At 41.4% G+C, this 12,846-nt stretch overlaps 1 protein-coding gene and 1 long non-coding RNA gene across 3 annotated transcripts; one reads left to right on the forward strand and one right to left on the reverse strand.

Annotated features, from left to right (window-relative positions):
- Positions 1 to 632: 632 nt before the first annotated feature.
- LOC116542366 lies at positions 633 to 2,455 on the reverse strand. The gene is made up of 2 exons (XR_004265192.1): positions 2,164 to 2,455; positions 633 to 2,049 (listed from the first exon to the last, which is right to left on the reverse strand). It is a non-coding gene; the product is annotated as an uncharacterized LOC116542366 (long non-coding RNA).
- A 43-nt stretch (positions 2,456 to 2,498) lies between these two features.
- Positions 2,499 to 7,193, forward strand: ZNF22 (zinc finger protein 22). 2 transcript variants are annotated; one of them, XM_032267248.1, is made up of 2 exons: positions 2,499 to 2,625; positions 5,143 to 7,193. In XM_032267248.1, exon 2 carries the CDS (start codon positions 5,232 to 5,234, stop codon positions 5,904 to 5,906), a length of 675 nt encoding a protein of 224 aa, XP_032123139.1. In that variant the 5' UTR covers positions 2,499 to 2,625; positions 5,143 to 5,231; the 3' UTR covers positions 5,907 to 7,193. The 2 variants fall into 2 exon arrangements, with proteins under 2 accessions (XP_032123139.1, XP_032123140.1); XM_032267249.1 differs by having other exon boundaries at positions 2,558 to 2,622; positions 5,143 to 6,122.
- The last annotated feature ends 5,653 nt before the right edge of the window (positions 7,194 to 12,846 follow it).

The raw sequence follows: 12,846 nt of genomic DNA on the forward strand, positions 1-12,846 counted from the left end.
TTCTCTCACGTTTCGTGGGACTGTTGTAGCTACAGTGGGCTTCTATGGCTCTGCTCCATGTGTCTTCTCATCCTGGGTCCTAGACTAAGGGGGCAGCCCCTACTGGGGACATGCTATTCTCAAGGCAGAGGGAAAGAGCAGAGTCCTGGCAGAAGGGCAGTGACTCAAAGCTTCTTCCAGGATGTGGTGTACCCCTTGCCTCCAGTCACATGAAGTCAGCCAGTGCAAGTCAGTGATCAAGTCAACATCAGTGGGACGGGCATGTGGTTCACCAGGAGGCATCGGGACTCACACCACAAAGTGCAGGGACCTAAACCAGAGAAGGTGGAGCAAACTCTCAGCAACAATCATACCGCGGGAATCTCACGAGATCCTCAAATGCTGCAAACAGTGCCTGGCACATAATAAGCGCTCACTAAGTGTTTATTATTATACTAATAGCTACGCCGAAGGCATAAAACCCTGCCTGCTTTCTCTCCTTGTCTTTTTCCCGTTCTACTTTACCCTCCTCTTCCTCATACCTTTTTCTGGCTCTCCCTCCTCTCCACCCTTACTGCCTAGAACTCTGTCCACACTTAGGCACCCATACCCCTTTATTTCCTGACTTTCATCTCTCTCTTTTTAAAAAAATTCATCCTTCTTTACCCAGTGCTTTAGTCGACATACCTCTGGGCCTTCTATGGCAGGCCCAGTTGTTTTCAGGTATAGGAAAAAGGGATAATCCACCTTTATGTGGACATGAAATGTTTTTTTTTTAATTATCTTTTTATTTTAGTGTACGTAGAGCAGACAGTTCCAACAGGTCATGTTTGCTCCTGACATTTTTCCTAAACCATTTCTAGATCTCTGGCCATTGCCCTTTACCCCCAACCCTCCAACCACCAGCATCAACCAATTTATAATAATAATTTAATAATAAATGTAACAGCAATGACTCTCATTTATTCCGTTATACATTGTGCTAAGCGCCTTACCTCACCTCATTTAATCACTGCAATAGTCCAGATACTCTCTAGATTGTGAGGGCAGACTCTTTGTCCAGATCTCATTCAGCTTTGTGCTTTACCATATGCAGAGACAGCTCCCTGCAGAGTTGAAAGCCCCAGCTTAAGAGAATGAAACTGTGACTTAGTCTAGCTTCCACCAACAACCCACTGTATTACTTCAGGCAAGTTGGCCTCTCTTGCTTCAGTTTACTGATTTGCAAGACAGATATGATGATCTGTGAGACTATGGTGAAGATGAATAACCAGAAGACAGGTGTAAAAGCACTTTGTAAACAATAAGGCATCTTATAAATTCATTAATTCAACAAATATTTACTGAGTGCCTGTTCCCTGCTGAACACTGTTTTTAGCATTGCAGACACAATAAAGAACTAAAAAGACAAATCATGACGGGAGCCATGTGCCACCGCCAAGCCTTGACTTTGGTCTAATAAGTTGGGAAGCCTTTGAAGGTTTTGAACAAATGAATGACATGATCTTACTTTAAGAGGTTTACTCTGGGGCCATGAATAGACTGTAGTCAGGGAAGCCAATGTAATAATCCAGAAGGGTGATGTAGGTGGCTTGGTGGTTATAGCAGTGGAAGTGTTCAAAGTGGCTCAATAATGAATATATTTTTAGATGAAGCCAACAGAATTTGCAGATAAATCACAGGTGAATTTTGGATGAACAAAATTAGAGACAACAATCAAGGGTTTTGGCCTGAGCAACTGGAAAGATGCCGGGATCTTCCTCCATTCCTGGGATGAACACTGTTGAAAGAACAGGTCAGGTAGGTATCAGGAATTCCTTTTGGGGTGTGTTAGGATTGGGATGTCCATTACACATGCAAATACAGCTCTTTAGTAATCAGTTCGAATACAAGTCTAGAGTTCAATAACATCTGCGTTCCACGGTCAGACTGGAGTTATCAGTGCGGGAGTCTTCAACATGCGGCAACAGCATTGGAAGCCGAGAGGCGGAACGAGTTCCCAGGGAGTGCGGGAACACGGAGGTCGGCTGGTCGGATGACTGAGCACGGCCAGGATGGCTGAGGAGGGGCCTGGAGGGAAGAAAAACCAAGAGAGATCATTACTAATGAGCAACACAAGGGGTGTGTTGAAATCAGACTTTGGAGTCACAAAGAACCACTGTCCTGGATTGTCCGCTTACTCACGGTGAACGGAGCAAATTTCTTCTCTTGGCCTTGGTTTCCTTTCCTATAAATGGAATATAACCGCTCCCATCTTGCAGGAGATTTTTTGGTGATAATTAAATAAGATGACTTCGTGAAAAGTACCAGGAACTTTTTAGGCTCTCAAAAAGCTCAATATTTGTAGAAAGTATAGAGTTTCTAGGTTGGAGAGGCTGGAGTTAGGTTTCAAAAGCCTCAACAACACACAGGAGCGGTTACAGCTCTTGGGGTCCTGGGGGTCACGGGACACCTTCCGAGGGGCGGGAGGAGAAAATAAAACGACAGGAAAAAAATGAACGACGCTTTCGGGTGGGCCCGGGACCATAGAGGGTCGCTCCACCACGTTCCTAGAGCGACAGTGGCGGCGCCAGAGCGCGGCACGGCCCTCACTTCCGGCGGCGCGGGAGGCGCCTAGTGAGCCAGGGTGGTGGCCGATGCCGCGCGGTGAGTGGGCCTGGGGTGCGTGGGGCGCGCGGGGCCCGCGCTGAGCACTCGGGTCTGCTCGGGAGCGCGCCAGCCGCAACGAGGGCTGCGCGGGCCCGGGCGATGGCGTGGCAGTCGCCTCCCGCCTCAGGGCAGGGCCTGGCCGCCGGGCCGGGGCAGGAGGGCCTCGCGGGCCCAGGGTGGCGCCGCAGTCTGCGCGGCGGGCGGGCCGGGTCAGTGAGGAGCGGCCGGCGGAGGGCTGGGGACTGGAGAGATTTGGACCGGGGCCCCGGGCGAGGCGCGGCCAGCGGCGGGTGGAACCGGGCCGGTGAGCAGCAGCCTCGGCCCCTTCCGTCGCTCCGAGCGTTAGAGGACTGGATATGTGGAACAAATGCTTAGGCAGCACAGGGCTGCTCTGAGCGGTTTTCAGATTCAGATTCATTGCAGATTCTGACATCCTGATGGTGGTGTCGCTTTATCTCTACCCTCCCAGTTTTAGGAGGAAACTGAGGCAGATTCTAGTTAGCTGGGTGTGCAGGAAGAGCAGCTCTTGTCATTCAGGTTTATCTCTATGCTAGCCCGTGCTGGGCAGATAATGCAGAGCACGGGTCGCCGCGTTGGACTGGGCGATGGAAGATGTGGCTGCCACTAAGAGTACTGGCTCTGAAGTCAGACTGCTAGGGTCTGGGAACCCGGCCAGTGCCTTCTAGCATTGTGCCCTCATTTGTTTAACATAAAACGGAAATAACTGCATAAAGGTTACAGGAGAATTAGAGTTAGCAAAGAATCAAGTTACACAGTGTCTGGCACATAGGCTACCTATGAGTATGATTGCCACGTCTATAGATGGATTTGACAGTCTGAGTTTCTCAAAACCCTGTAGGATTTGAGAGCTGTAAGGGATCTGGGGGTCATCTAATGGGTCCACTTGACATACAGAGTGGACATTGAGACCCAGCACGAGGAAGGTTGCAGCACGGGTTATGGCAGAATCTGGGCTGAAACATGGGCTTCCGGATCTCTGCCCTACTGCCTACAGATCTGACTTCCATAGTATTAAAAAATATGTATAATTACTATATGCAAAGACAGCTCTCTGCAGAGAGATTGTAGCTATTTTTTATAGCCATTATAGCTATTATTATTATTTATATTTTTTAAAAACCAGCATCATGTACCTAACACAATTTCTCCTGTGTGGTATATGTTCTGTAAATATTTGCTTAAGTTAAGGAATGGATAGTGCTAACTGTAATCTTGTGTTACATGCAGCTTGCTCTTAGGCTGACCATAATTATAGCTGATGTAATTATTAAATATCCAGATAAAGTCCTGGGTCTAAAGTCTCAGTTAAAGAATAAGATGAAAGGAAGGCAAGAAAAACGATGTTTGTGTTTTCATTTATTTGCTTTATATGCTTGTATGCAAAGAAACCCAGAGTAATGATTCCTATTTTAAAGTCTACTTTCTGAAACAAGATAATGAAAAGTAGTTCCAATAATTTTATTGCTTTTGAAGTTCTAGCTTTTCCCACTTTGCCACCTATATAGGGTTTGTAGGGGGGTTCGTTGGTTTGTTTTGGCTGTTACTTTAAGTAGCCACAAGGCAGCCTTATAAATAAATAAAATTGTTTGAAATTCTGAATTTTGCATCTGAATTTGGGTATTCTGAAAATTCCATCCTACTTTTACGTGTAAACTCATTTTGTCCCCCTTCTTTTTTTGTGTCCTACCTACCTAATGCTTTTTCTACTCAGTTTCATTTCACTATCTGGTAAAAGTCCTTTTGCAGTTTTTCTCTCTCCAAAAACAATACTTTTGTTTTGGGTTTTCAACAAATTGTCTGCTTTCTTGGATCATTAGGATCTAAAAAAACCAGTAATAAAGTGTGTCTTCATAGACTAAGTAAACCTACCGCTCCCTGTAGAGTAGTTTCGATTTTCAAAACACTTCATGCTACAGAATTAGAGCTAATTTGTCACCTAGAGCTATGGAAATCAAATGGCTAAATACAGATAAACAGGACTATATTATAAAGTAGTATAATTTGTCATTTCTTATTCAGTTGGATACCTTAATTAGACAGTCACCAGTGAGTAGAAGTTTAACGTGGAAGTAAATATTTTAAAATAGTGATACTCTATTACACAAATTTTAATTGTCTTTTGGATTTATTCCATTTCCATTAAGATTTTACCTTATCTCCATTTTTTAGACCTCCAAAATGGTAATGCCTAGAAAATTTCTATTTCACCTCATCACTTTTTTGTTGTTGTTGTTCTGCCCCAGTAGAAACTCCAGTGGTTAACTCAGTCAAAATTTGGTGATATTTGTTAAGCTTAAACTCTGGAACTATTAGAATTACGTTGCAAGTATTTCTCCCCAAATTTCCACTCATATTATCTTTGTTTGCATTTATACTTTTTAAATTTAAACATGAATGCAATTTTGTTGGGTTAAAGAGATATTCAAATTGATTAATTAACATATCTGTAATGTTTTTTTCTGATCATCTGTAATTTTTTTTCCTTCTACACAGAAAATTCTGAGCTGTGCACCTCTGGGAAATGAAACATTAGTTCAGAAGAAGCCTGTAAACTCTCATACATACACATTTTGTTATTCACCATGAGGTTAGCAAAGCCTAAAGCAGGTATTTCCCGGAGCCCAAGCCAAGGAAAGGCCTATGAGAACAAGCGCAAAACAGGCCGGCAGCGGCAGAAGTGGGGCATGACTATTCGATTTGATTCCGGCTTGAGTAGACTTAGAAGAAGCTTGGATGACAAACCCTACAAGTGTACTGAATGTGAAAAGAGTTTCAGTCAGAGTTCAACTCTTTTTCAACACCAGAAGATCCATACTGGAAAGAAATCCCATAAGTGTGCTGATTGTGGGAAAAGTTTTTTTCAGAGTTCTAATCTCATTCAGCATCGACGGATCCATACTGGGGAAAAGCCCTACAAATGTGATGAGTGTGGAGAAAGCTTTAAACAGAGCTCAAATCTCATTCAGCACCAGAGAATTCATACTGGAGAAAAACCCTATCAGTGTGATGAGTGTGGCCGGTGTTTCAGCCAGAGCTCCCACCTTATTCAACATCAGAGAACCCACACGGGGGAAAAACCCTACCAGTGCAGTGAATGTGGCAAATGTTTCAGTCAGAGCTCTCATCTGAGGCAGCACATGAAGGTACATAAAGAAGAGAAGCCTCGTAAAACCCGGGGCAAAAATATCAGGGTGAAGACTCACTTATCGTCTTGGAAAGCTGGTACAGGAAGGAAGTCTGTGGCTGGTCTTCGTTAAGTAAAGAGCTTTTTGACAGCTTTTTGAGCCCTCTTAAGTAAAAGTAAAAAATGAAAGGAATCTTTTTTAGAAATAGAGATGCTTTATAGTAGATCACTTAAATACTGGATCTTTGCTAGTGTGAAAACATTGGGAATTTAATGACATTATTGGGCTGCAAGAAGTTACGTGAGTCCAGCTACCCTCATTTCTTTTTTATGTGACGTGGAGCAGAAAGAACTGAAAATACGTTTGGAGGGAGTATGACATCCTTGACCTCATTTGAAATTACTTCTGTTTTCAAAAACCATCATGTTTTGCAGATGCATTTTGATAAAAAATCATCATGTTTTCAGGATATATTTGTGAATGCAGGCATGACAGTGATTACTCAGTTTAAGGACTTTCTGTGGAAGAAATAAAAGGGAGAAGAAATTAATTCTACTAGTTTTGAAGTTCTGCAACAGATAAGATTTTGTTTGTAAAGTTTTGTAGTATATTAACCATTGGTTTATAAGTATGACTCAAGATTCAACATATTAAAATGTATTCAAGCTCACAGATTTTTAATAAGTTAGGCCCATCTATATTAGCTATTGTTTATTTCTTCCCTTCTCCTTGTGGACAATTGTTAATTAAAGGAGTAAGAATTTCCCTGTTGGTTTTTTTTTTAAAAAAAAAAACAAATTTTTAGTAAGAGATACTGTAGAATCCAAATGAGAATTGAATTGGACCTCAAGTCTCCAGTTCCTACTAATACTATTCTTTGTGATGGTAACTGCTGTCATTTGTTTTCCACAAGTTGGAATGGATCCATGTCGATCCAACCCCTTGCCCGTGACCTCTTCTGGCATTCTCTTGTGCTCTGACAGACTGAGCTAGCCTTTTAGATCTACAAGAGTAAACAAACTATTTCACCAAGAAAAATCTCAGCATGCTTCCTGCTAATTAAAAATTGACAATTTACACACCTCCCTGCCTTCAAGACTGTGAGATTAGATAGCCCTGCTTAAATGTTTGTCAACAACAAAAGTCATGTAATGTATCAGTGCATTGTAGCTCCTTTGAAATTTAACTCTTTCTGTGTTACATGAATTGTTTTAAGGAGTCCGGCAAACATGTTTCTTCACTTCCATCAGAATGGTGCCAAGTGTCAGACTCTGATGAGCCTCCAGCTCAGGTTTTTAATTTCTATTGAATGCTAACATTTTTCTGATTTTTTGATATCTTTTATAATCATATCAGTTTCTGCTGTATTAATGACAATTATTCATAAAAATAAAAAATGAAATATTTTGTATACTACTATCTTCTGTTTATTTATTTTTCTCCTGGGGAATTGTTTTAATTATTTAAACAACAGATCTAAAATCACAACTTTTGGATGGATCACTTGTTTTGCCTGTTTTTGATTTCCTCAAACTTGAACTTTGCCTTCCTCCTGGCCTTGCATTTGAGTGCAGGGCCGTAGAAGATGGCCTTGAACTTCCCAATTGCCTTGTTGACAAGTTTCATTCAATAGGATATCCACAGGGTGTTTTGTAAGTATGAGGTGATCGCAGTTGTTTTTTAAGAAAAAAGCGATCTTTGGCCACCCTATTACTCGCAGTCAAGTCACTCCTTGGCAGGATTGTGGCTCAGGCCCTTTTAGGATCTACTATCAATGCTATTCATGTTAGTTTTGTGTCTGGGATAGCTTTTGGCCAGGACCAACCCTTCTTTCTTAAATTTCAGGAATTTGCCCATTTTGACAGCAAACAGGGCTGTCCACAGTAGTGATGTTCAAAATAATTTAACAGCCAATATGCCCTTCAGGACAGCAGAATTGTCACAGACTAAGGTCTCCTGTGCACTTCTTATTTAGTATTAAGTATGGTATGTGTTACTCTGTTCCCCCACTGTGTTGGGGAACGTGGGGAGAGGAGCACAGATATGGGATCTTTTTGGTGAGTAGAGCTGTGGACCAGGGGGAGATAGATGGAGCCAGGCTTGGTCTAGAGACATTCCAAAGTTTCCAGAGTGTAGTGACTGTATGGGATTTGTGGTTGTCTTGGAGAGACGGTATGTTGTGTGTGGAAGAAGGAAAGGGATATCTGGTGAGCAGATACCCAAGTACTCGCCCCACGTTTCCCCGCACCCTTACAGTGCTGTGGGAAACAACACTAGGTCTGGCCATTTGAGTTGGTGATGCTTTTAAAAGCTGTTTCATGATTCTCTGTGCTCCCATTTCCCAGGTCAAAGTGGAGGGGACATTCTAGGTAGTTCCTGAGCCTCTTGCCAAACTGCTTTTTGTATCACATGAGTGAGAAATAAACTGTCGAGACAGGCCAGTTTTCAGAGTGGATTTGGTACCTGTCCTGACTGATTCACCCATCCTACTGTTATTGTGCATCTCTGGACCCAATCGCCCATTCTAAAAGTTCTGTCCTTTCAGTGGCCTGTTAAGAAAAAACAGCTTTTTGAGGTTCATAGTTGAGAAACACTGCCTCGCCTCCCCCACATTCTCGTTCTGTTTCTAGCCAATACCCTGTAATACTTTTTTGTCGGCCTAGGGACCCTTTCCTTTGTTCCTTACTGAGACTTAAAGGCAGCATTAAAGCTTGTTTGTGTTTCATTTGTATCCCATGACTCTGTGGCCTGAGGTGAAAGTCCCCACATATAGAGTTGCCAGAACATGCTGTGACATCAGCCTTGGAAGTTGAAAATCTATCCTGAGACTGATATGCTGTCTTCAAACGTGGGAGAAAGGGGTGAGTGTCCCTCCACCACGCAAAGCCTGAGTGTGGCAGGACCCATGAGAGGATGCTGAGTGGGTGCCAGGACTCACCTCCAAAAGCAAGAGCCTCTGGTCCCTGTCCCACATTGATTTCAAACAGACCAACCAGCTTGGACAGTTGAACTTCCCAATTGCTGTCATGATGAACTGAAGGCCAGAGGGCCTTCCTCCAATTTCCAGGTCCACACGAAGCCCTAGTGTAATATAACCCTAGACATGTTAAGGGGCTCCAAAGTAGGATTTCTCACCAGCCTGGTGACTAGGGGGACTGCCTATTTTAATCTTATTTAGGGATAAGTGTAATGGCTGTTTCCTAAATTCAGGGCTCTGTAATAAAACTGATGATTAAGAGATTCTTTTCTGTCATTTTTAAAATAAAGCATTGTGACATCTGGTGAAAGAATTGCTTTTGTTTTTCTTGTTTTATTCAGAAGAAGTGCAAAATAATCCAGACCAGTTTGAAACTGATAAATTCTACTGCTGAGTGATGAAGAGACACAAATGACAGAAATATAATTCATAGCTGCATTCCTTACAGTAAAACCAAGTACAAATAGCTCTATTGCTTAGAATCATTGCATTTAAATAGAAGCAAGATTAAATCTTTCATAGTCATTTTATGGATGATTATTTTTTTTCTTCTTTGACCCATATGGTTGATAATGTATCAGAATAAACTCAGCAATTTAATCGTACTAAGTAATGGCATTTTATAATCCTAGTGTTATTATATCTGACAGTATTTTATTTAGAGCTTTTAAATCAATAATACATCAACTGACTTAGTTGTAATTTTCATTTTATATGTTATCTTTGTCATAAATGGCAATTACATCATAGAGCATTTCAGGAACTGTGCCAAGTTCGTAATGTCAGGTCACTAATCTATTATGCTACCTTCTAATTTGTCAAGAGACCTCTCAGGCACAGGTTTTTTGAATTCAGGAATTCAGGATGGATATGCCAATTTAAATGAAGCGGCTGAGATGAATAACCTTAAATCCCAGAGAGACCCTGGTTATATATGTTCAGGGCAATCTAAATTGGTCCCCTAGGATACTAGAAGCCTCTCTATTCAGTGGGATTAAAAGGCTAAATATCAGAATTTAGGCAGGTGAGTCAGAGAGGGGGCAATATGATGATTCAGGGCAAACAGCCATGAAGAGAAGTTCAGGTTCACTGAGAAAACTGAAGCCATTCTGTGTGTTCCACATCGTTTAATATAGACGGTTAGACTTTCTGTTACATCCATGTTTCTTTGCCTTATAAATTCACCAATTTGGTTTAACCTAGTACCTTTATTCCATTTTCTCTGTTAGAATAATTGGTCTGGTTTCTCTTTTCCTGGCTGGACCTTGACTGAAAGAACAATAATAAGAGAAACCTAACAAGGAGCTACTATTTCTTACTTATCAAAAGTGATCAAAAATGGTGAGGCTATGGAGAGCCAGCCAAACTCAGGCACTGATGGTGGGATACAAAATGTTACAACCCATACTGAGGAGGGATTTGGCAATATCTAGCAGAAGTATATGTGCATTTACTCTCTGATCCAGAAATTATGTTTCCAGAGATTGTTCCCAAAGATACAGTACCATCAATATGAAACAAAAATGTATACACATGGCTGCACATTTTGATAGAAAAGACTCATTTCTCACTGTAAAGCATCTGGCTGCAATGTAGTGTCATATATTTGTTCGATAATGGGCTTTTCATGATGCTGTCATGACCTTTGCTTGTGCTGTAGTCGTACCATATGTCATTTTCAGAGGTCAGCTTGCCTCACTTTGTACAGGACCCAGAGTCTACTTTAGTAAGCGCTCTTGAGGAGATTAAGCGTCACCGCTGATGCATACCAGCAAATTAAATCCCCAGGCTCAATTGGAAATACTTCCAGCCTAGTGAGGGCGCTGCATAGGCAGAGGAAATAGCCACATCAAGACTTCATTGTTACAAGACAGACTTTTTATATTTGACGTTACACAAAACTGTCACTAGATGACAGCAAAGGAGAGATCATGGAAAACGGCCTGCCCTGTAGTTTCTTCCCATTCAACTTGTACAGATTGAGTGTCCCTTATCCGAAACGCTCGTGACCAAAAGTGTATCAGAATTCAGGTTTTTTAATCATTATTTGAGAATATTTGGCCGGGCGTGGTGGCTCACGCCTGTAATCCAAGCACTTTGGAGGCCAAAGTGGGCGAATCACCTGAGGTCGGGAGCTCGAGGCCAGCCTGACCAACATGGTGAAACCCAGTCTTAAAAAAAAAAAAAAAAAAAGAGAATATTTGTATATACATAAAGGGATATCTTGGTAATGGGACTGTCAAGTCTAAATACGATGTTCATGTGTTATTATACTCCCTTATATACATAGCCTGAAGGTAATATTTTTAATAATTCTGCACATAAACAAGTTGGACTGTGATCTATCACATGAGGTCAGGTGTGGAATTTTCCACTTGTGGCATCACATTGACATTCAAACAGTTTCAAATACTGGATTTTTGGATTAGGGATGTTCAACCTGTGTTTTCCTTTGAAAATACCATGTTAAAAATGTAGACCACTCTTTACAGTCAACTAGGGTTCAGCTAAATGTCTGAAAGTACAAGCATAATTTGGGGTTGAGTACATTTTAGTAAAATTACCTGAATATTATTTCTATTTCCATTGTAACTTAGATGTTAAATAACTTACAAGACACAGGAGGACAGGAAAGTCCCTTTCTTATCCTGGTAGAAGAAGAGAAGAAATTATCCAAAGTGTTTGCTAAACGAATAGTAACTATTTTCTCAGTTCTTCTCTTTTGCTTTTTTCTACAGCCAGCTCTGTGAAAGATGTGTTTACATTTATCTTCCCCGTTTTCTTACCTGGCAGTCTCCACTTAGTCCATTCCCCTCAAGCCTTCATCCACCACTCTGCTCAAAAGCACTCTCTCCAAGGAGTCTCCATGAAAGTCTGTGCAGAACAGTGGCCCAGACTTTGAGAGGATGGCTAGAATGCAAGGTCAGACCCTTTGGGAATGAAACACAGCTTAGAGACTGATGCAGGAGCTGCAGAGTTGGGAGAATGGCTTACTTTTCATAGTTAGAAGCTGTTTGAACTTCTGATCATATGCAGACACTCTATGTACAGTTGAAATGTAAATTTAAAGTAAATTACATTCCAGTAGCAAAATGGAGATTGGGAACAGCATAGGGAAATAGGAAAGGAGGTCCCAGAACAATACTTGGGACCTTTCTCACCTTTGCCTGGTGGATGAGAAGTCACCACTGAGAAGTCAGTTGTGAGCACTTCATTTCATAAACTGGACATCTCATCTGTTACTTATTCTGATCATTTTCCTGGTGCTTCTCTTCTCTCCCCTTTCAAAAGGCTCAATTGTACCACAGAGCCTATATATGTGAACCTCTTCATGCTCAGCAGGTGAGTGCATCTAGGGTGGGATGTCGAATCTGAGAGGAGTATGATGTAAGAGAAAAATCTCTGAATTGGAGTCATTAGTCCCTAGTGCTAGATCCAGTTCTGCTATGGAAAATCAATGTGCCTTTAAGTAAGTGATTTTTTTCCTCTGGTCCTAAGACCAGATGAAGCCAAAGTTGGCAATTAAACTTGTTTCAGCTGTGATCCTATGGCTTCAGGGTGCTGAAACCAACATTCATTAACCAAAGCAAAATAAAGAAAAGTAAATAAAGATGATTGAAGAATGAGTTGAATCACCAGGACTTAAGAAGTGTAGCCAGGGCAGCCCCAGGTATCTTGAGGTTATGAATGGGCTCAGGGGGCTACTGTTAGAAGTTCTCAGCTCTAGCTACAACCAGCCCATAGCTGTGATGACAGGGCTCCTTCCTGTTTTTGTTATTTCTAATGATAAAAAAGAAAGTCGAAAAGAAAGGAAAGAAGGGAAGGAGGAAGAAGAAAAAAGATAAAACAGAAAAGAGATGGAACTTATATTCTTGAAACTTAACTACCTCTGAAGGCAACTTCCAAATTTACAAATCAGTATTCTAACAACATTTTGAGCAATGGCAGCATTGCAATGAGCATATAACTTTCACATATGACTACTTTGAAAAAATAATTTGTCAAATACGTAAGTCTTGGTAGTATGTTTTGTTATGTAAGTCTTGGTAGTATGTTTTGTATCCATTCTTGCAAAAAACACTAATAAATTTTTAT

This window comes from Sapajus apella, unplaced genomic scaffold, assembly GCF_009761245.1.
Source record: "Sapajus apella isolate SASKATOON/1434 unplaced genomic scaffold, GSC_monkey_1.0 scaffold167, whole genome shotgun sequence".
NCBI classification, from domain to species: domain Eukaryota; kingdom Metazoa; phylum Chordata; class Mammalia; order Primates; family Cebidae; genus Sapajus; species Sapajus apella.

Bases quoted from the DNA above. Each gene is read 5' to 3' on its own strand.
- ZNF22 (XM_032267248.1), top strand. From the start codon at position 5,232: ATGAGGTTAGCAAAGCCTAAAGCAGGTATTTCCCGGAGCCCAAGCCAA.